At 33.6% G+C, this 22,289-nt stretch overlaps 2 protein-coding genes across 2 annotated transcripts in view; both read left to right on the forward strand.

Annotated features, from left to right (window-relative positions):
- Positions 1 to 2,409: 2,409 nt before the first annotated feature.
- The window catches only part of LOC138325534 (succinyl-CoA:3-ketoacid coenzyme A transferase 1, mitochondrial-like), a 31,016-nt gene continuing 11,136 nt past the window's right edge, over positions 2,410 to 22,289 (forward strand). Inside the window, exons 1-5 of the mRNA XM_069271277.1 lie at positions 2,410 to 2,528; positions 8,102 to 8,213; positions 8,751 to 8,884; positions 9,462 to 9,554; positions 10,225 to 10,374. Of these exons, the coding sequence (XP_069127378.1) occupies positions 2,418 to 2,528; positions 8,102 to 8,213; positions 8,751 to 8,884; positions 9,462 to 9,554; positions 10,225 to 10,374 (600 nt within the window). The 5' untranslated portion in view covers positions 2,410 to 2,417. The remainder of the gene's footprint in view (positions 2,529 to 8,101; positions 8,214 to 8,750; positions 8,885 to 9,461; positions 9,555 to 10,224; positions 10,375 to 22,289) is intronic.
- On the forward strand, positions 15,908 to 18,564 carry LOC138325532 (syntaxin-like). Its single transcript, XM_069271276.1, has one exon. It carries the CDS (start codon positions 16,277 to 16,279, stop codon positions 17,183 to 17,185), a length of 909 nt encoding a protein of 302 aa, XP_069127377.1. The 5' UTR covers positions 15,908 to 16,276; the 3' UTR covers positions 17,186 to 18,564.

Here is a 22,289-nt window from a genome sequence, read left to right on the forward strand (position 1 = left end):
AAAATCTATGAGTATCTTTGATATATTGCTGAGTGTGAATGAAGATTAATTCGTTTTCATGTGTACTTATGTTCATGTCTTCAAAAAGAAATAAATTGGCAGAAAGCGGAATATATGAGTTAAGCTGTCGAAATAGAATGATTCTTTGGTCAATATATGAATTACAATTAAAAAAGAAATGCTGTGGATCTTCAACTGGGATCTTCAACGCAATGACATTTTATCTGTTACAATATTAGCTCTGAATAAATGACTACGTACGGAACTTGAACGATTTCTTAACTTTGTATGTAATATGTGTAATTAACGATCTCCACAATAGTTTTAAGTCGGGTACTACAGGTACATGTATGTCTTGGTTCCGGATAGCATATTTAAAATTAGAGAATGACTCACTATGCCTAGTGTTTATAGGCAACTGGTTCCATAAACGAATGGTAGCCGAGAAAAAAGAAATATTTGAAAATTCAAGTCTATCATTAGGAAGTGTGTAAATTTCTGCATTACGAAGAAGGTGTGGGTGTTATCAGCAACTATAGAAGGGCGGAGTGTTTGTAGATAGGTTGGGGTTAGCCCATGATGTATTTTATAAGAGTTAATGTTTTCTGCGAGACCGTCTGTTAGATAAGGGCTCCCACCCAGTTTCACAATAAACTTAAGTTTCTGCTTGAGATTAATGGTAATCCCGTAACAATGCGACCTGCCTCTAATTGTATTTTTTCTAAGATTTCAGCTTCAGCGACCGTACACCCGTCCCACAACTCACAACAATATTCCAATATAGGAAGAATAAAAGTTCTATAAATTTTGCTTAAAGTTTGTCTAGAGAGAATGAATTTTAATGTCCGAAGAACTCCTAATTGTTTCGTGACAGTTTTACTGATATGATCTATATGTCTGCCCCACTTACACTCAGAATCAATATACACTCCGAGATTAAAAACAATATCAGTTACATAATTAAGGTCAATATTCGAAATGAGGCTAGCCTGTGTTTTTACTGGATTAACTTCTCTAACCATTTATCGGCCCAAGACTGGATATTCGAGAGATCATTATTTATTTTTTTGTTCTATAACTTGTGGGGATTTGCCAGTGCATAAAAGAGAAGTGTCATCAGCGAAAAGCTTAGATAGATTGTCTAAATTATCAGTAATATCTTTAATATAAAGAATAAATAAAAGGGGACCTACATTATACATGTATGTAGGAACAAGAGTATAAGAGTACGGGACGAGGACACGAGGTGGCCGTGTAATCAGCCACCATAAACCAAGTCTTTATGGTGAAAAAGTTGGCTGAAGAAGTTAAATATTGTTGCAATAATAAAATTTAAAAAGAAGAAAGTTTTGTTTAACCCCCCCCCTCTCCAATGAAAAAAACAAACACTTCAAAAACGTCGGTGTAAATGACGCGCGTTCTATACAAAAATGCAGTTTACACACCAGTAGACCTTAATAACAAACAATAAAAATCATTCCTTACATTTACATTTTATTTAAATTAAGTTTTCAAAAAAATAAAACTCTGGGTTTTTTTCAGTGTTATACGATTGTTGGAACATCCGGTCAATTGATGGAATCCCGGAACATGTACAGTTGGGTTTAATTTGGCGGGAAATGTCAAATTCAGAGTGTACACTTGTACAAATATTTTAAATGACGCGTCATGTACAAAAAAATGCAGTTTACACACCAGTAAACAACAAACAATAACAATCATTCCTTATATTTACATTTCGACCAACCATGTCATTAAAAATTAAATGTAGAAATGAATTAAAACTCTGATTTTTCAATGTTATACGATTGTTGAAACAGTCGGTCTTTGCATTGATGGAATCCCGGAACAACTGGCTTCAATTTGGCGGGAAATGTTGTCAAATTAAGAAAGCACACAAAATATAATTCCACAGTAGAACTTTGCATTTTTCATCCAATTTATGCAATATTTGTTAAATTTTTTATTTGCTGATCAATATTATTAAAGATTTACATTACATTCAAACATGCAGTAGATCTATATTGAAGATTTGTCATGCACATTCACACTACTTGCGGAAATCATATATCAGTGTATTTCGCAGTTGGTAAGGTTATATAGCAAAAAGAAAACTGACATGTAAATATATGTAAATGTTTACAACAAACAATAAAAATCATTCCTTAAATAAACAATATTTACGTATTTGATTGACCTCGAAAGAAATTTCAGTTGTTAAATCGATATTCAATCAATTATATTAATTTGTTCATAGTTAGACACAAACTATATTTGATTGTGTTTATTAATGATTATTTTCATTAGGTTATGTATTATTCCAATCAATAATCCACAAAAAAATCTATCTTTTTTTGTTTGTTTGTATTTATAGCGCACCTGCAACTAATTATATTTTGCGGAGGTAATCTCGAGTTATGTCCCTTTACAGAACTCTCAACATGGCAGCCAGTTTACTAAGGTCACTTGTTGTCTCTCCACTGAAAGTCTGCGGGCGACATGCTGGTGTCGTGTTTCCTGCAATTAAGGTATCCGTCTTCAATAAGCTTTTATATATCATAAACGCAACACTCAAAGAGTGTTAAACAATGTTTCGAAATCCTAAAACATGCACCTTTGCTCGGCTCAATTTGTAAACACGATCTCTGATTGGTCGATTTAGTCACACCTCCAAAAGTACAGTAAGCTGTAGATGAGGACACTGAAGTGTGTGTGTTAGTTTTCATAATTGATAATCGGTTATACCCTGAGAAAAATGACAAAATATTAAAGTTAATTCATTCTCTTCTGACTGACTGCCAGAACTTTCTGTTGAAGTTCTGACACTGACCGAGTACCATAAATTATGCAGCCTACTTGATTCCATCTGTTAAATTTGAATTAGTACAATGAATGACACTGTAGCATATGCAGGCCAGGTGAAGTCTTTATATTTTTGATGCTGTGAAACAGCATTCTTAGGTATGCTCGGCGAGCCTTTGCACATTAAAACAATAAAACCACTCCGCGATGAAAATTAAAAGTTGTTTTGTTCATTTCACATATTACTTGATGGTGTCAAAAAATAAAACATCAATATTCAAAACCACAGACATTGAAATTGTACATACATATACACCATGGATGGAGTGTATTAAGTGTTCAGTTGGAACTCTATGATATTTGTATTCGCTGTCTTCCTCCGCCACAGACTTTCAGTGGATTTTGGATTGTGTATGTTTATTTAAATTTTACGTAATTCATGCTACTGATCGATTATTGTTATCAAATTTTAGGCAGGTAACGGCAGGTAACTGCAAAGGAAAGTTCTTATAACACTTCTAAATTTTTTTGTGTTGGTGGCATTGACGACCTACATCTGATGATATTATTGCATAGTAAAAGTTAATAGTTTTGAGTACGCACGAGATTTCTCCCTTGTACTGTCACTGGAAGTTGTGTCTTTTGTTTATCGACAACTGAGTTCTATTGAAAGGGAAAAAATACAAAATTTATCAACCTAAACTTACAAAATATATTGATGATATAGATCTATAAATATACGAGCAACTTAAAGTGACAAATGAACTTATATTGCCCTGTAATGTACGATAGCCTTATGAAGACTTGCCAAAGTCTGATGCATTGCATGAAGTTTTCTTGATTTTAGCGTTCTTATGAATTCAAAAGAAATTTGAGTATTATAAGTAACCAAACAATGTACCTTTTATTTGGCAAAAGTGTATGGCCATGATTTATTATAAGTCAAAAGTCGGCAAAGCAAAAATCACGATAAAATGTTCTTCACGATAGGCTAATATGTCGCCAACCAGTTATAATTAATGTTAGGCCAACCGTTAGGCTTACGAAGACTTGCTTAAGTCCGATACATTACATGAAGTTTTCTTGATGTTAACGACTAGGGTTCTTGTGAATTTAAAAGAAATCCTAGTGATATATGTAATAAAATAATGTACCTTTTATTTGGCAAAAATATCTGGCCATGATTTATTAGTCAAAAGTCGTCAAAGCAACCCATGCATTTGTCTTTGAAGAGACATTCATGAAAATTGATAATTTAAAGAGACAATTCACTCAGGCTAATTCTTTTACATAACCAAGAAGCAAAATATAGCATAATAAATGTATTGTTCTACATTTCTTATGAAACATATAACGTAAAACATTGACAAATTCCACGACATTGTTAAGTATTTTAAATAATATCTTTGAAATATCAAATCGTTGATCAATACGATTAAGCAGATAAAATATGGACGCTGTACCCATATCTGAGCCAAAGTCACGCACGTTAAACAAATGAACTACATAACCGGTGAGGAGGTGATAAAATGATTTTTAGGCAAGACAATGCACCTAATAAGGTAAACACACTACTGTCAGAGCAATTTGAGCATGCAGTTCTAGACAAAAGTTGCATTACTTTACGAGCAAGGGACAGGGTTCGGCATACAAGAAGTTTGACCACAGTGTGTAATGGCGGACAGCGAGCGAGTTTGAACATTTCACACACTTGTTGCCACCATAGGCTTTTCAGGCATATCACAGTAAAACCGACTGATCTAATTTCCATTAGAAATGTTTTTTTCCGATATATGTACAAATTTTAATGTTCTCTCAGACTGAATTGTCCCTTTAATAATTAATAAAGAATTATAAAAAATGATACTCAGATTCATTGGTGTTGAAATCGTTATTTCGGAAATGATTTAAATATAAAATTTAATTTAGTTATTTCAGGAAAATGAGTTATTCATCTTATTGTTCTTGAAACAACTTTAAATACCATAAAATAAATATAGTTTACTGTAAATATATTTTGTTTAACTCCGAAATTCAACACTGCACACTAAGTATACTTAATTTAATGTTTAAATGAAAAACCATTTTTATTATTCCTTTGTTTGAGTCCTTCATTCACAGCATCTATGAGTGGCCTCGGCGCTTTGATAAATGGTTGTAATTAGTATCAGAGAATTATATAGTATAGGCCTACTATATTAATCTCTGCATGTATGTACATTTTTAATGTACGTGTACAGTGTATTTGGTCAGTCATTGACAATTCACCAGGTCCAATTCAATTATATTCCTCCTCCCTCATTTACCAAATTTTCCCTAGATTCCAAAATATCACATCCCAGTTTAAGGTATTGGATACTACTCCCTTAACTTGCCAATTGCTGCTATTAAAATCTCTCATTTAGCAAAAGTGAACTTTGCATGGTAAAGGAAACAAGAAGTAGAATACCCTAGCTGGCCTTCATGACACCATGCAGACGGATCGACTTAGATATAACCTATAGATGTGACAGTCATATATGTCTGGTGTTAATAAACATTATTTATTTCATATTTATTGCGAAACAATTACATATCTATCACTGATATTTGGCCTGTAGCATGCTGGGATAAAGAGCTACCAAGTTTGTCCAAATAATTGACCTGTCTTCATTCTAGGTCATGGGGGTCAAATAGGCTAAAATCTTTTAAACATTTTCTTTTGAATAATTAAAAGGCCTAGAGACCTGATATTAGGCCTGTGGCATGCTGGTATGAAGGGCTACCAAGTTTGATCAAATGAATGACCTTGATCTTCATTCAAGTTCACAAGGGTCAAAAAGGCTAAAATCTTTAAACAACTTCATCTCAAGAACCGAAAGACCCAGGATACTCATATTGGGCCTGTGGGATGAAGGGCTACCTAATTTGTTCAAATAAATGACCTTTACCTTCAATCAAAGTCACGGGGGGTCAAATAGGCTAGAATCTTTAAACAACTTCTTGTATATAACTAAGAGGCCTACAGACCTGATATTGGGCCTGCGGCATACTGGGATAAACGGCTACCAAGTTTGTTCAAATGAATGACCTTGACCTTCATTCAAGGTCACAGGGGTCAAATAGGCTAAAATCATTAAACGACTTCTTGCGAATAACTTAAGGACTTAGAGACCTGATATTTGGCCCATGACATGCTGGGATGAAGGGCTACGTACCATGCATTCCATTTGCGGATTCGTACCAGTTGCACTAAAGTGAAACGGCACTGCCAAATGGAATGCATTTGCATTTTTCCATGATGGCGGCACCCATATGAAAGATACGCTTCAAATATAAAAGCAATGTATTTTCAGTGCTAACAATGAAATGGATATAAAAATAATACCTAAATAGTTTCAGCACACATTGAAATAAAAGATCCATGTAATTTTATCGGATATAAATACGCTCTGCCTTGTTTTCAACAAAGAAAACATTCCGGTGACAAATGAAGAATCTCGGGTCCGCCATTTTGGATACAAGTGGTACGCTTCTGAAACAAACCACTTGTACCATTTCGGTTCGGCTGGTACAGCGCGTTCCATTACAGATACAGTGGATTCGTGCCAGTTGTATCTGCCAATGGAACACACATGGCTAGTTTGTTCAAATGAATGACCATGATCTTCATTCAAGGTCACAGGGGTCAAATAGGCTAAGAGGCCTAGAGACCTGATATTGGGCCTGCTGCATGCTGGAATGAAGGGCTACCAAGTTCGTTTAAATGAATGACGTTGACCTTCATTCAAGGTCACAGGGGTCAAATAGACTAAAATCTTTGGAATGACTTCTTCTCAAGAAACGAAAGGCCCAGGGTACTCATATTAGGCCTCTGACATGCTGGGATGAAGGGCTACCAAGTTTGTTCAAATGAATGACCTTGACCTTCATTCAAGGTCACAGGGGTCAAATAGGCTAAAATCTTTAAATGTCTATGTTGTATTGTGCCAATAGTCAGATGACCGTTAAGGCCCATGGGCCTCTTGTTAACCACTATGGCCATCTGAACACCAATTCATGACTGGTATATGATACATCTATTTGTCAAAATGTCTATAGTCTGGTGTCAGCTAGGACCAGAGTATCTCAGGCTACCTTCTTGTTATCAACCTATAGTTAGTATATAATGTAGTTCACTTCTGCTGAAGTTGTATTAAAATGTTGAGTATCAGAGTAATAGATCTATATCAATATACTGTCATCTGTCCTGGAAATAATGTAATTTGATATCTAAAATGATCTACAGTAGCTACTAATGAATAAAAAAAATTGTCAATATAACTATTTGATACAGAAAATACCATGGCTGATGCAGAGGAATGTGAGTGTAAACTGATTCCTTCTCCAAAATTCTGTGTCAGTACTTACTTCATTTTGTTACCTATTTCTGCAGGCTATCTATTCATCCGAATACCATGGAAAAGTAATGTGACATCAATGCTTTTAATTTGTTTCATTTCTGGTGATGGAATATGTTATTCATTAGATACATGTACATTTTAAATCTTCAGATTTAGTAATACAGTGCATATTCCTATATGGTATGAATCTTGTATTTTAGAATTTTAAAATAGTTTTGTGATATATATGCAGCTTAATTAAGAAACAATTTCTGCACGATGACATTGTTACATGTATGTCTTCCAACCTATATTACGTAACCAGTGTAACATCAGAAGGCTTATTCATTCGAATTGAGGACAACAGAACAAGGGGTCATAGTAAAAAGCTGAGAAAAAAACCAGGACTAGGCTGAGATGTAGAACCAACTCATTTGCGATTCGAATTGTGAATGTGTGGAATAGTCTCCTGGAAAATGTTGTCAGTGCAGAAACAATAAATGTGTTTAAATCCAAACTAAACAAGGAATGGAGAAATCACCCGCTGAAATTTAGTCCGGATTGCTACTGATGATACCATGTGAGGTCATGATCACATATCTGCCACCAAAGGATAGGGTTTGGATGTAATGGACATCGTATAGTGCATCCATAACCATATGGGAAATATAAGTATTGTATATATACAAAAACATTAGACAGAAGGAAACACAGTTTTTAAAATATGGAGTTATTATTAACTTTAAATTGAGTATGTGGGCATCTATGAGTGTGACTCGACGATGTATGCGCAACAAGTGAAAATCAAGTGACTCAAGTCTAAATTGAGGAGGTCAAGAGGTATTGTTGCCTATAGAGCTATATAGACAGAAGATCAGGTATATTCATGATCACTATAGTTTAATTAATAATCACAATTATTACATCATTCATTACAGATAAATACAACAAGGGATTTCAGTACGTCACAGAAGAGAAGTGCAGTGTTTTGTAATAATGCTGCGGAGGCTGTTAAAGATATCAGTGATGGATCAAAACTGCTGGTGGGGGGTAAGCTTTGTTTTTGTAAACAACAACAACAACAAAATAATGGTCACTCACATTGATACAACTCTCTGATAGGGTTTTGTTTAAAGAGAGGGAAGTTGTTTTAATACCAAGTAATTTATCATCGTTCAGCTGGTTATTTTTGTTGGGATGATGTTTTTGCGATTTTATGGGACATGCTTTGATCAAGAAAATTTTATCCGCAAAATATTGAGGAATAGGTGAATCATATATATACTCTTTAAGGCTGATCACAAAAATTTAAAATCACGAAAATTTTGACCCTGTTCAAGTAATGTACTGGCTATCATTTAGGTACTTGTATATGGATTTTGAAAATTTTAAACTGTATGTATTGTGGTATTATATGATTATGGATATGCAATCTGATTTTATGACTTCTGATTTTGTAGTTTACCTAATGTATCAAAAAGAAAATACTTTTTATAATATGGTCACTTACTAAAAAAGTGGTATACAGATTTAGTTCTGAAAGACAATATTTGAAGATTCATTTCTGTTGATATGTTTTTTTTAAAGGGTTTGGATTATGCGGCATCCCAGAGAATCTCATTGGTGCTTTACTGGACCTGAAGGTCAAGGATTTGACAGTGGTCAGCAACAATGCTGGAGTGGACGACTTTGGTCTAGGACTTTTACTAAAACAGGGACAGGTTGGAGTTTATTTTATTTATGACACTTAAAATTTAGATCTTGTAAAGAATGGTGTTACACTATAATAAATATGTTAATTATTATTTGTTAAGTTTTGATGACAAATACAATTGCAGCTGTTAATTTCTCCAGACATAATACAATCATTCTGGAAATATTTACATAAAGTCACAGAGAGTATGATAGGGGCTATATAACATTTAATAAACTTTTTCTAAAAGCGTTCATTGATCACATAGACACATTTTCTTTTCAGTGATTTGAAAATGTTTTTAAACATTTGAAAAGGTTGAAAGTTACAGAACATATAAAACCAAAAAGTTTCATTTTCTACCCAGTATGGCTTGCATATTTATCCAAACTAATTTTGTATCTAAGGGTCTTATAAATATGGAAGATAATTAAGAGAATAAATCTTCATTCAATAAAAATCAGGGTTTGGAAAAAAAGATATCAGATATTTTCTACAATATTATTACAATGATGGATTATGTTTACAATTAACATATTGTTAATTTTTGAAGCTCAGGTTCATGTCAATACTTGGGAGTATAAATTTTCCTTTTTTATTTGTAGATCCGTAGAATGATATCATCCTATGTGGGAGAGAATGCAGAGTTTGAGAGACAGTACCTGTCTGGAGAACTTGAGGTGGAACTCACACCACAGGTATGTTAAATCTTTTCTACCTGGTATATAAATCTATTCTACTAGGTATATAAATCTATTCTACTAGGTATATAAATCTTTTTTACCTGGTATATAAATCTTTTCTACCAGGTATATAAATCTTTTCTACCTAGTATATGAATCTTTTCTACCAGGTTTGTAAATCGTTTCTACCAGATATGTAAATCTTTTCTACTAGGTATACAAATCTTTTCTACTGGGTATGTAAATCTTTTCTACCAAGTGTATAAATCTTTTCTACCAGGTATGTAAATCTTTTTCTACCTGAAAATGTTTTGATAAAGACTCTTAAAAAAGAAGTATTTCAACTATGCAATTTGTAGATTTCACAAGAATAACATAGAATTTTGATCAATAAAAAAACCAAAGCTCTTTGTAAAAATGCTCTTCAATCAAACTGACCCACGCTGGTGTTATTAGCATACCTGTTGAACTTATTAACTTGTCTTACATCTTAAACATCCTGGTCCATTCAAAGTATTTTGTTAGTGCTAATCAACATTTAAAGTCTTTACTATACATTCAATTGAAATATCATTTGAAGATTTACCACAGCCAGTCCTGTCGCCGTAAAGTTGAGTTTTATATTGATATAATGTGGTGTATGAGTAAATGATTATCAGATTATCAAGTTGTTTATCTTCTTCAGGGCACCCTAGCGGAGAGAATCCGAGCAGGAGGGGCAGGAATCCCGGCCTTCTTCACCCCGACTGGTTACGGTACATTGATAGAGATGGGAGGAGCCCCCATCAAGTATGGAGGGAACGGTGATGTCGCTTTGGCCAGCAGCTCAAGGGAGGTAAGTCTGACATATTGTGCTCAAACACACTGTCATGTTCTCTAAACAAAACTTGGCAGGCAGTATATATATGTGAGAGAACTTGAACTTGTAACATGTCAAGGCGTAGCTGGAACCAACTCAGTGGTCACTCATCCAAGAGTGGACCGTGCTCACATTGCTTACACAGTACTGACACTCAGCTGATCAGCCTGAGCACAGCCACAAAAGCTAGTTGATGGACTATGCGTCTGAAATGTCCATATCTATGTATCATCACATACTACATGAAAATTTGTTTATACTATGTTAATTGCACAGAAATAAAAACCAAATTGTTTGCAAACTGTGTGAATCTGTATTGTAGTAGAAGTGAGAAAAATAACCATTAAGTATTCAATGCAAATCAAACCAAGATGCAAAACTTTACATTAAGACTTATCTTCAGATTAAACAATGAAACAATTCCAAATAAAAAGTTTCCCAATTGATTAATTACATAAATTTGAAAATTCTGTCAAACTTAATAGTTTTGCTAAATTTTTCATGAAGTACTGCAATCATTGATCACATTAATCTGAAACAAATTCAGTATTCCTTTAGAGAGATTTCTCAAGTGCCTTCAAATTCACATTAAATATGAGTTGTTTTATTTTTTTCCAGAGAATAAGCTCTTTTGTTTATAATGATTGATGATTGAAATCTTAAAATATAAAATCACCATATACTGCAAAATTCCAAAACATATGGAAATTCACATGATACCTTAACACATTAAGTGTGAGGCGGTCCTTAAATCACTTAAGCTGTTAGTTAATATGCCCTAGCTAACATTTGTATACAATGAATTCCACATGAAATGCAAGAACATAAACCAGGATAATATCACAGAGTATTTGTTTAAGATCAGATAAAAGGCCCAATATACATAACTTTTTCAGTCTTTTTTGTAATTCCAAACATATACATTGATCGAACATTGTACCAATGGCTTAGAATAAAGATGAAAAACAGGGTACATTTGTATATGACAGTATTCCATGCAGATAAACCTATAATAAAAAGGCCATTATAAAACCCCACAATTTACTGAAGCGTTTTTGTGTATAGGCATACACATTTTCTACAGCCGATAACATCTTTCTGTTTTTCTCGTGTGAAGGCAATCAGGTCACGTGATATTTTTTGGAAAACAAGACTTTCGTGAAATTCTTTGTATGGTTTGATTGTTATTTATTGTGGGCCACATTGAGAATTTTTATTTTATTTTTATAATTTTTTTTTTGAAACTTCACCGTTGGTCTCAGTAACATTTTACCTGGCTTTAGTCAACATTTTATGCAGAGAGATTGTGGTAATTTTTTTGGTAAATGTTTGTGATTACAAAACAAACTGAAATGTTACCTATATTGGGCTTTTTGTTTTAAAGATCCAATGATCTCTCTTATTCTTGATCTTTGCATCAAACATGGTTTTCAGAAAATGTAACAAGATATATTTTCCAACTTACACTGCTTCAATCTTCAGCTGATCAATATTATATTGCATGTATGTGTTAGTATTTGTCACTTTAGATCAATCATATGTAAAAAGTATGGTTAAAGTCACACTTTACGTAGGTAACTAGCAAGGAAAAGTCAAGTTAGATTTGCCCCTGATATTGTTAGTAGATGTAGTTAAAATTAAGATATATCAAAGAATATTGATAATGATTTATAACTTTAGTACAGCAGTTGTTGAAAGTGGATACTCATAAACATGCCTTCATTTGAAACTGGTTGCCATAGAAGTTACAATTATTACTGAACAGAAGTCGGAAAGTTCATGAACCGTTCTCGGAAGAGTTCGAATAGACGTTACATAGATATGGTAGTCACATGGTGTTATCGGCAACAATGTTACAATGCTGGCTAACTTTGGTTTGTTAAAAAGTGGGACCCACTTAGCCATGTTAATATTTATTTTGATTGATCAAAATTTTCAGAATTGTTACTGTACATCTTGACTTTGATTTAGTCCTATCTCTTCATGATTTACAACAGGATTATTTTTTTCAAAGTTCTTCTAAATCAAGAAAAAAAAAAGACAGATACAGATATTGGGACTTTACCGATAATTATTATTGGATTGCATGGAACAATTTGCATTATCTCCCTTTACTTACATTTCTATATTGACTGTATTGAATTTAAAGCTTTTAAAACAAGAAATAAGCGCCCCAAATTTTATCACCAATGTCCAACTTGTGGAATCTATCTGTAGATTGGTGATTTTCTGGAAATTACTTTTGGGATATTATTCTTGCAATAGAGCTTTTCTATATAGAGAATTTTTATCCCCCGCCCAACGAAGTTGGCGGGGGATATACAAATGGGTCCGTCCGTCCGTCCGTCCGTACGAATGGTTTCCGGAGCATAAGTCTAAAACCAGTAGAAATATTTCCACGAAACTTCATACACACATTGGTCTTATGGTCTAGTAGTGCCTTTTGCTATTTTTAGGTTTTCATTGTCTGCATTTTTTCCGTAACCATGGAAACATTGCTGAAAATATCATATTTTGTACCAGGTTCGTTTCCGGAGCATAACTCTAAAACCAGAAGAGATATTTCCACGAAACTTCATAGACACATTGATCTTATGGTCTAGTAGTGCCTTTTGCTATTTTAAGGTTTTCACTTTTTGTACTTTTTTCTGTAACCATGGAAACATTGCTGAAAATGGCAGATTTTTGTGCAAGAATCGTTTCCGGAGCACAACTCTAAAACCAGCAGAGATATTTCCATGAAACTTCATAGACACATTGTTCTTATGGTCTAGTAGTGCCTTTTACTATTTTTAGGTTTTCATTTTTTGCACTTTTTCCGTAACCATGGAAACATTGCTGAAAATATCATATTTTGTACCAGGTTCGTTTCCGGAGCATAACTCTAAAATCAGAAGAGATATTTCCACGAAACTTCATAGACACATTGATCTTATGGTCTAGTAGCGCCTTTTGCTATTTTAAGCTTTTCACTGTTTGTACTTTTTTCTGTAACCATGGAAACATTGCTGAAAATGGCAGATTTTTGCGTAAGAATCGTTTCCGGAGCACAATTCTAAAACCAGCAGAGATATTTCCATGAAACTTCATAGATACATTGTTCTTATGGTCTAGTAGTGCCTTTTGCTATTTTTAGGTTTTCACTTTTCGTGCTTTTTTCTGTAACCATGGAAACATTGCTGAAAATATCATATTTTTGTAGCAGGTTCATTTCCGGAGCATAACTCTAAAACCAGCAGAGATATTTCCACGAAACTTCATAGACACATTCTTTTTATGGTCTAGTTGTACCTTTTGCTATTTTTAGGTTTTCATTTTTTGCACTTTTTCCGTTACCATGGAAACATTGCTGAAAATATCATGGTAAATGGTAAATGTTACTTTGCAAAACTCCACCCATCTTTGTGTATATAATCTAATATAAATGTCAAGGCTGTATACCTGATTCAACAATTGTAGCCCCGCTCTACTTGAATTATACACCATCTTTCTTTAGCTCAACTTCCTTTTTCCTGGTTTTTTTCATACACATAAGTCTCCACAATCAATCTTACTTTAGCTTTGATATCTCCATTGGCGGGGGATCTGAATGACTATGTCCTTGTAAGTTAATGGATTCCTTTATTGAATTAAGAAATGTTGATGAAACTGGACCCAGATACATGTTCAAACCCTGGCTGATCCCTACATTACCTGACCAGGAAATAACATACACTACATTTCTGTAGCTGTTTTAAGATGTGAACATGTGTTGTACTGTTAGATATATAACTACAATAAGATTGATATAGTCAGCTTTAGGCAATATAATGTGACCATGTGCACTACATGCAGTAAAATAATTATTACTAAACAAAATTGAAATAGATTTTTTGTGGCTTATTGTAAAGAATGATGTAAATATAGAAAGCTGATGGCGTTATGTAGTAACATTTACATGACCAGAGTGCTACCCTCCAAATATATCAAATTTGCAAAGTTTTTAAATTTTATTCTTACAATCTAGGATATTTAAGGATTATTCTCAATATCTTTTGGGTTTATGAAGTCATAGACGAAAACAGGACAATCTTCATATATAGATAATAAGATAACATATAACTTACTACATTCAATATACATGTATCCCTAATGTTGTTGGTTGATTATGGGAAGCAACTGATCCAAGTAAACATAATAATATTAATGATATCAAAAAATAATAAGATCAGTAAAAAAAAAAAAAGATAATAAAAATGATATATGATATTAATATTTGAATACTAGCTGAGATAATTTTGTAAATATCTTAATTCATGCAAGCAAAAACTCTTCATCTTTGGAATAAACCTTTAGAATAATTACCAGAAGTTTTTTAATAGATGGTTGAAAATTAATAATAGGTGGTTGGAGGCCGCAGGCCCCGTGGTGGCCAATATTTATTTCTGACAAAAAAAAAAAGTCGATTGTAAAGAAGGAAATAGACGGCTGTATTTGCAGGCAACCATTTTTTAACGAGAACCCTGATTACAATGTACAAACAAACAAACCTCATGTATGATAACCTCATGTATGATTTTTGTCTTAATGCAATGCATGTTTCAAACTAGGGGGAGACAATCTGTAGTATTTCAATTAAGAACCTTGACTCGTCTATGAATGAATATATAAATTGTCATTGAGAATTCCCCCTTTAAGAACCCCACAATTCGCGTTCACTGAAACATGAAATATTTGATGTATTTGGCTAGATTGTGCTGAAGGTATTTTCTAACATGAACACCACACAATGTAGAGGGACTGACTACACCTGGGGCATTTCGGTTAAATCTGTACCTGTAGGACTTAAACATGTCTTACCTGTATTGAAATCAAAACAAAACTTGTTTACAGATTTATTACAGGCTTAATACAATTAACCATGAATACAAAGTGTCGACAGCTAACTTTGGTACTGTGTTGTATAAACTGTATATAGATCCTGTTTCGACATGATTTACAAGTTGGATTAAATTACCTGTTAAAACAGCCTATAGTCCCTCTCACCTGAGTATTTTACCTGAGAACGTTTACCTGTGTTTTAATTAAGTATTTTGTATTAAACACAAGATTCACCACCAGTGTGACATAATCTTATACAAATGTATGCTCCTTTACAAAGACATAAGTGTGTACAGGATGACTTTGCTTGTCAGACGTACTGTTTAGAATGACAATTATAGCCAATCCTGCCCGACACATGGTGTACCTTTATGCATATACATGTATACATCCCTATATACCTAAAGCTCAAGTGTGTTTAGATAATATGTGACACTTAAAACTCAGAGTGTAAATATATAAGTACTGATTGTAAGAGCTTGTTTATAGTCATTATCAGCAGATGTATTGTCATACTTCCTTAATTAAGAATTTATCTTTTGTTTTCGTTGAAATTTAACATTGTGGATTTTTATTTCTAAAGATTTTAGAACTCATTGAAGCTTGAAGCGAGATAAATTTCCCCACCTGAGGCCCCACCTGCTGTGACTCAGTGTAGGCCTATAGTAGCCTGAAGTATATATATATCTATATTATGTTTGTATTACAACAAGCAGTTTGACCAGACATAGGGAAAAGCCCAAGTGTGTGTGTCTCATGTCTAATTCTGGCCGATTACATACAACTAAGGGAGTTACCACAGTAAGCACTCATCGAGGTGATGTACTCACTTGTGTTTGTTTACAACTTTATCATTAATTTCCCGTCAAGTTAGTCAGGTAATACTGCCGATAATCTCATCAACAGGTAAACTCAGGAAATATGGCCTGATAAAGTGTATGTTACGCATCATTCCAAGTATAGATCTGACTGCTACTCTCCATCAGTATTTAAGTGCGGTGTTTTAAAACTTTCAATCATGGTCAAGGATAGGCTTCAGGAGATGAAACAGAAGCACGAAGAGTTTGAAAGTGAAGAATTGAAGAAGAAACGTAAGAAAAAGGAAAAAGAGACCATGGAAACTACAATAGCAGGATTTCAGGATAAGGTTCATGGGATTGAAGAAAGACTTAAAAGTTTAAAGAAAGACACCGATGATGTGAAAAAACAACAAAGTAATTTGTATTGTTCACCTTTTGTAACGTCAAAGGATTTACAAAAAATGGAACACATGTCGGACCAAATATTGACAGATTCAATAAAGATTCGTAAAGATGTTGAATTATTGGCCGCTGAAACAACAACAGAATCGCAAAAGGCATCGTTGATTACTTCTGGAACACATCAAAGAGTTCACTTAACTCAGATCGATCGATTATCACAGGAATTGAAAAAGACAATGAATGATTTTGCTGCAAATCAAGCGGACTACTTAGACAAAACAAAAGCGCGATTTAAACGTCAGATGCAAATTGCAACTAATGGAAACGAGCCTGACAATTTGGATATGAATTTTCAAAACCAAGCAATGTTCACGGGAGGATTTTTGATGGAGATGCAAAAAGCAAAAGGAGACTTACAATTATTAGAAGAACGCGAAAAAGCTCTTCATGATATTGAAGGTCAAATTCACGAGGTCAACAAACTGTTTAAGGAAATGCATGTGTTAGTAGCCGACCAAGGGGAAACAATTGATACTATAGAGAGCCACATGGAACGCACTGTAGCTGACGTAGAATCTGGAAAGAAGGATTTAGGTGAAGCTGAGAAAAATCAGAAAAGGGCCCGAAAGAAAAAGTTCATATGTATTGTGATTTTAGTTGTGGCTATATTGATTGTTATTGGAATTGTAGCGGCTATCATTGCACAAAGTACTGGAGGAGAGTAAAGATGAACTGCAGATAATGTGATTTAGTAGATCACAATATTAATTATAATATACCAATACTCTGTTCAAATCTATGGGATTATATCATTCTATTAGTTCACTTCAGAATACTTGGTTATTCATTTGAAAAAGCATAATTATAATTTAGTGATTATACATGATGATCAAAGCTACTTGTGGGAATGTGCATGTGTAGTATTTGAAAATGTATGTGAGAAATATATGACATATGTGCATGTGGTATATATGAGATGCATGTGTAGTTTTGTGTGATAGCATATGTGTCACTTTAGATTTTAGCAAAATGGTAATATTTACTCATGCGACATATGTTGTGATTGGTAATAGCATCACAAACCTGGGTAGTGCTATATTTATGGGTATATATTTGTTGTATCTTTTAAGTTAAATGTGAACATGCTTACAGTATACTAGTATGTATGTGATTATGTATGCAACCATATGGTTTTGTATCACATGAAAATGCTACTTGTCTGTGTCTGATGATGTTGAATGTAACATGTCAGGCCAAAAAAAAAAGGATATCTGTTTAGGGTTACATTGGCAAAAAAATAGGGTCAGTCGGTCAGGATGATTTCTATTTTTTTTTTTTTATTTCAGTGTCTTTCACTCTAAAATGATGGCCGGAACCACAGTCTGAGATCGAAATCCCAACTTTTTAAAAAAAAAATTCGTAGAAAGTGGAAAAAAAATTAGGGTTGGGGGTAAAAAATTAGGGTCGGCCGGGTAAACCTAAACAGATATATATTTTTTTTGGCATCATCAGTTGTGTAATTGTTAAATTTATGACCTATATCAGGTTCATATTTTCATCAAGAAATCAGATTTTGTATGTGAATGTTTTAGATTCTTTAAAGTCTTCAAATTCATGCTGGAGAAAGTTTTTATAACCAATCATGTTGATATGAACTGCATGTACTATGGAAAAATACTGAACTATGATCATTCAACATCATCAGTTTGCTTGCAGTCAGGTATCCTCACCATTTTTTAAACTGTAGCAGCCTTAGGGAAAGTGTTCCTAATTCTTCGCTTTACATGCTATATCTATTAATGGTCTAACTTTTAGTAGCAGGAAGATCTATCAAGTGTTTTTGCCAAAATTGACTACAGAGGATTTTTTCTAAGAAAAGCAAACTAGTTTTAAAATTACAATGTATTAAAATATAATTCATAACAAGCTTGTGGGAAATAATATCCCCTATAGGGGACAATGAAATGTAGAATACTCTTCACAGATTCTTTGAAAGAGATTCCAAATATAATCTTTTTACATATAATTAGCAAGATTCAGATTTCAAGAATTTTGCTGACAGATTTATTTGTATATGTTAATGAATAAATTGTTGCTCAATGAATTTATTGTTCTTTAGTTATTAGTTGGACCCATATGTTTATATATATATTCACAAGTCATGGGAAGCTGGCCTTAAGAGACCCTAGCTGTTAATAGGAGGTTAATGTTAACCAACCAGTCAATTAACTTACATAAGAGGTGTGATCAACTTTTGTGTACAATTTATAAATATGTACTGCAGACATAACATTTGTTTATTTATGACTTCTTTATTCAACAAAGATCCTGTAAACATATAAATGGACATTTGATTAAAGATAGTCTCCGTTCAATACTGTGTAAGTGAGTGGGTATTGCAGGAGTACAATTTACAGTTGATTTATTCTATCTCTGTATATTACAGAGTAACGTCCCTTATGGATAGATATCTCATTGTGACTTAATTATTTTGCAAGTGAAATTCACATAGTTTTCTCTAAAAAGTATGATGTTACACTTGCAAAAAGCTGCATGATGTCACAGTCAATACTTATCTGCAAGTGCAGATAACCTCTGTAAATTCGGTATAGAGTCAGCAGCATGTTTATCTTTTATTATTAATTGTCTCAACTATTGTATAATGAGTTCCTTTAGTGTCCCAAAATGGCTGCCGTTGCAGTCACTGTCTAAATTTCTTCATATGATTTATCAGTATTGAACTTCTAGTGCATCAGATTAGATCTAAAAACTAATATATATTACCTTTTTCACCGTTACATGCTGCTCAGTAACCAGTCAGGAAGGAAAAAAAGTAGTGGTAGGACTTGAACCTTGGCCCTCAGGACACTAGCTGGATGCTCTACCGATTGAGCTACCTGGTCGCTGATGTTAAAACCAGTTACAGCTAATACACCCCTCCATCCTTTCTCAAGGTCTTTGCGCTGGATATATAGGACTCTTAACTCTTTAATATACCATCTTTGTGGGTATTTTGTTGGGGAGAAAATGTAGCAGCCAGGCTGGGGCTTGGACCTTCGCCCTCTTAACATTAGCCATGTGCTTGCCAATTGAGCTATCTGATCAAATGATCAGTGATAATTCATCCAATTTAGTTCCGTTGAAGTAAGATATATATTGTTTTATATCATATACATGTATAGATGCTTTAGGTGTGCACAATCAAACTTAACTAAAAGTTTTAAACCTGGTACCTTTTCAGTATTAGCCCACCATCTGTCTGACAGAGGCTATTTTACTCAAGACACACCAATCTATCAGAGTTACTTCCCTTTGTTTCACTCCGTCAGTACTAACAAAGTGAAATGAGGGGAAGTAACTATGATAGATCAGAATTGTCAAAAATCAACCAATTTATAGTTTTATGACCTGAATCAGAAGAGTTTGACCCACGGGTGTTTGAAAAGAATAACAGGTGTCCCATTCATTTTCAAATTTGAATGTCTTCAACATTGACATATACAACTGTGCAAAAGTAAGGCATCATAATCCAACTGTCATGTCTTTTTCTGCTTTAGATAGATACCGCCAGTTTTATAATATATGTGTTTATGTAAATGTTCCCATTTCTGTTACACCTGTACGTTAGATATTGTTACTTTGTCAGATTACAACTAAGTGATTTAATCTATCCTTAATCAAATCTCATGAAAAATGTGCAGCAAGATTGGACTTGGTCGATCATCGGTGACTATATGTAGCTTTTTCGGTAGAGCATATTTTGACAGTTGGTATATGTTTGGAGGTCCGGCTACCTGTTGCAAACTTGGCACCTAACTGAAATACCCATTGTGGTGGTATAGAGTCTCATATATGTCTTCTAGGGCAAAGACTTTGAAAAGGGATGGAGGAAAAATTAAGGACCTAAAGATTTCTTTCATTACTACACAAAAATGATGAGGGTAAAGAATAATTGAAAGTCTATTAGTCCCACCTTCCAGTAATTTTTCTGATGTCACCATTGCCGAAAGGTGGGACTTATCAAGAGTGGATTGTACTTCTATGTATATCGTTTTGGTATCTCAAAAATATTGAGATGGTATATGTCAAACAATTAAAGTCCAGACATATGAGACTTAAACCTATATAGTTTTTAAAGGCTTATTTTGAAACAAGGTTAAAATTCAATATACCAGTACTGCATAGTTTTTACATACATATGCAGTCGAATCTATCTTTAGCGACCACTCAAGGGAAATTGAAAAGTGGTCTCTTAATAGAGAGTGGTCTCTTAATAGAGTAGCTCAGATAAAAAATTAACTAGTTTGATGATGTAAAATATAAATTGTCATTCACTTAATAAAGCATTATCAGTTTCGACAGTAAACGTCAAACTAAATATATACGAGGAGGATATTTTAGGTGTTACTGTGAATGTTATTTAGTCACTATTTACCTTCACCTACCATATTCGACCCAATAAGCGTCCACACCAATTAAGAAGGAAAAATAAGAAGGGGGGGGGGGGGACAAAATTTTAACTTGCCTTTCAGAAAACTATTGTTTAAAGTAAGCATAATCATTATAAATACAAAACATAAACAAAGTATAGAAATTAACCTATACAGTTTCATATTTTCATCCAAGGTAGCCTAAGTAAAATTGATGCCGTTAAAAAGCGGCCAGGTTGTTATAGAGACAGGGGCACTTATTGGGTCCAATACGATATTCAAAATAAGTTAAATGAAGTATTCTCTGAAAATTACCAGCACATATTTTGCACATATTTTTCATCATCAGAATTTCTAAATCAAACCTCCACAGAAATAGATTTACTGTTGTCTAATCTCATAGAAATCTATATATGACAAACATTTCATCTGTCTGAGTTATGTGTATTAACATCTGGTGTCAGAACATTCTACTGTTGGTTTATACAAATCAATACTGTACATCAGTCTAATACACACAACATGTGGCAGCTGTGATATATGTAGAAAGTGACCAATTTATTTGTATTTAATTTATAATCACCAGAATTTCTCTTCGTCATTAAAGAAAAAAGTGTTAAAAAGTGCTACCCTAACTTTATAGTTTATATTTTGTGCAAAAAAGTGTGCAAATTACATAAGTTTTTACGATAATTACATGTATGTTGATGTTCCATACATTAGTATTTTATACCCACATGTACAGACCCAGACTGGCCACCAGTCTCTAGATTCCCATGTATTTAAAACATCACTAATATTTGACTTGATATTTTTTGTCTCTAAAAAATGCCTGGTCCAAGTTTCATGAAAAACCAGGGGGATATAATCTAGTATAAGAATTTTGCTGAGAAAATTTTAACAATGATTTAGAGTCTGGTGGCCAGTCTAGGGGGAGATAATCAAATATTAGAATTCTCCTCAGAAAATCTATCAATTACTTAGAGTCTGGTGGCCAGTCTAGGGGGAGATAATCTAATATTAGAATTCTCCTCAGAAAATGATACCTATAAGTTATTACAGTCAACATAATGTATTGTTTGAGGCCCTCGTCATTATTTAATTCTACCAAGTCTGTATATAAAACCTTATGGACCTCACCAAAGGTCCATAATTGTATATATAGGACTCAAACATACAAAGGGTATAATGAACTCTGAAGGAACACTATAACATCCTATAATCACACATGCACTGGACTAAGTTAGTCAACAGAATTTCCATTGTCTACTAATGATATAAATGACGTAGTAACTAAGCTTAAATTTTCATCATTTAAGGATTTTCATTTTTTCCCAATTTAATTTCCTTACCGAACAAACATCTGCATTTTCTATATTGTGTAATAAAGGTGTTTTCC

The sequence above is a fragment of the Argopecten irradians genome, chromosome 6, assembly GCF_041381155.1.
Source record: "Argopecten irradians isolate NY chromosome 6, Ai_NY, whole genome shotgun sequence".
Classification (NCBI taxonomy): domain Eukaryota; kingdom Metazoa; phylum Mollusca; class Bivalvia; order Pectinida; family Pectinidae; genus Argopecten; species Argopecten irradians.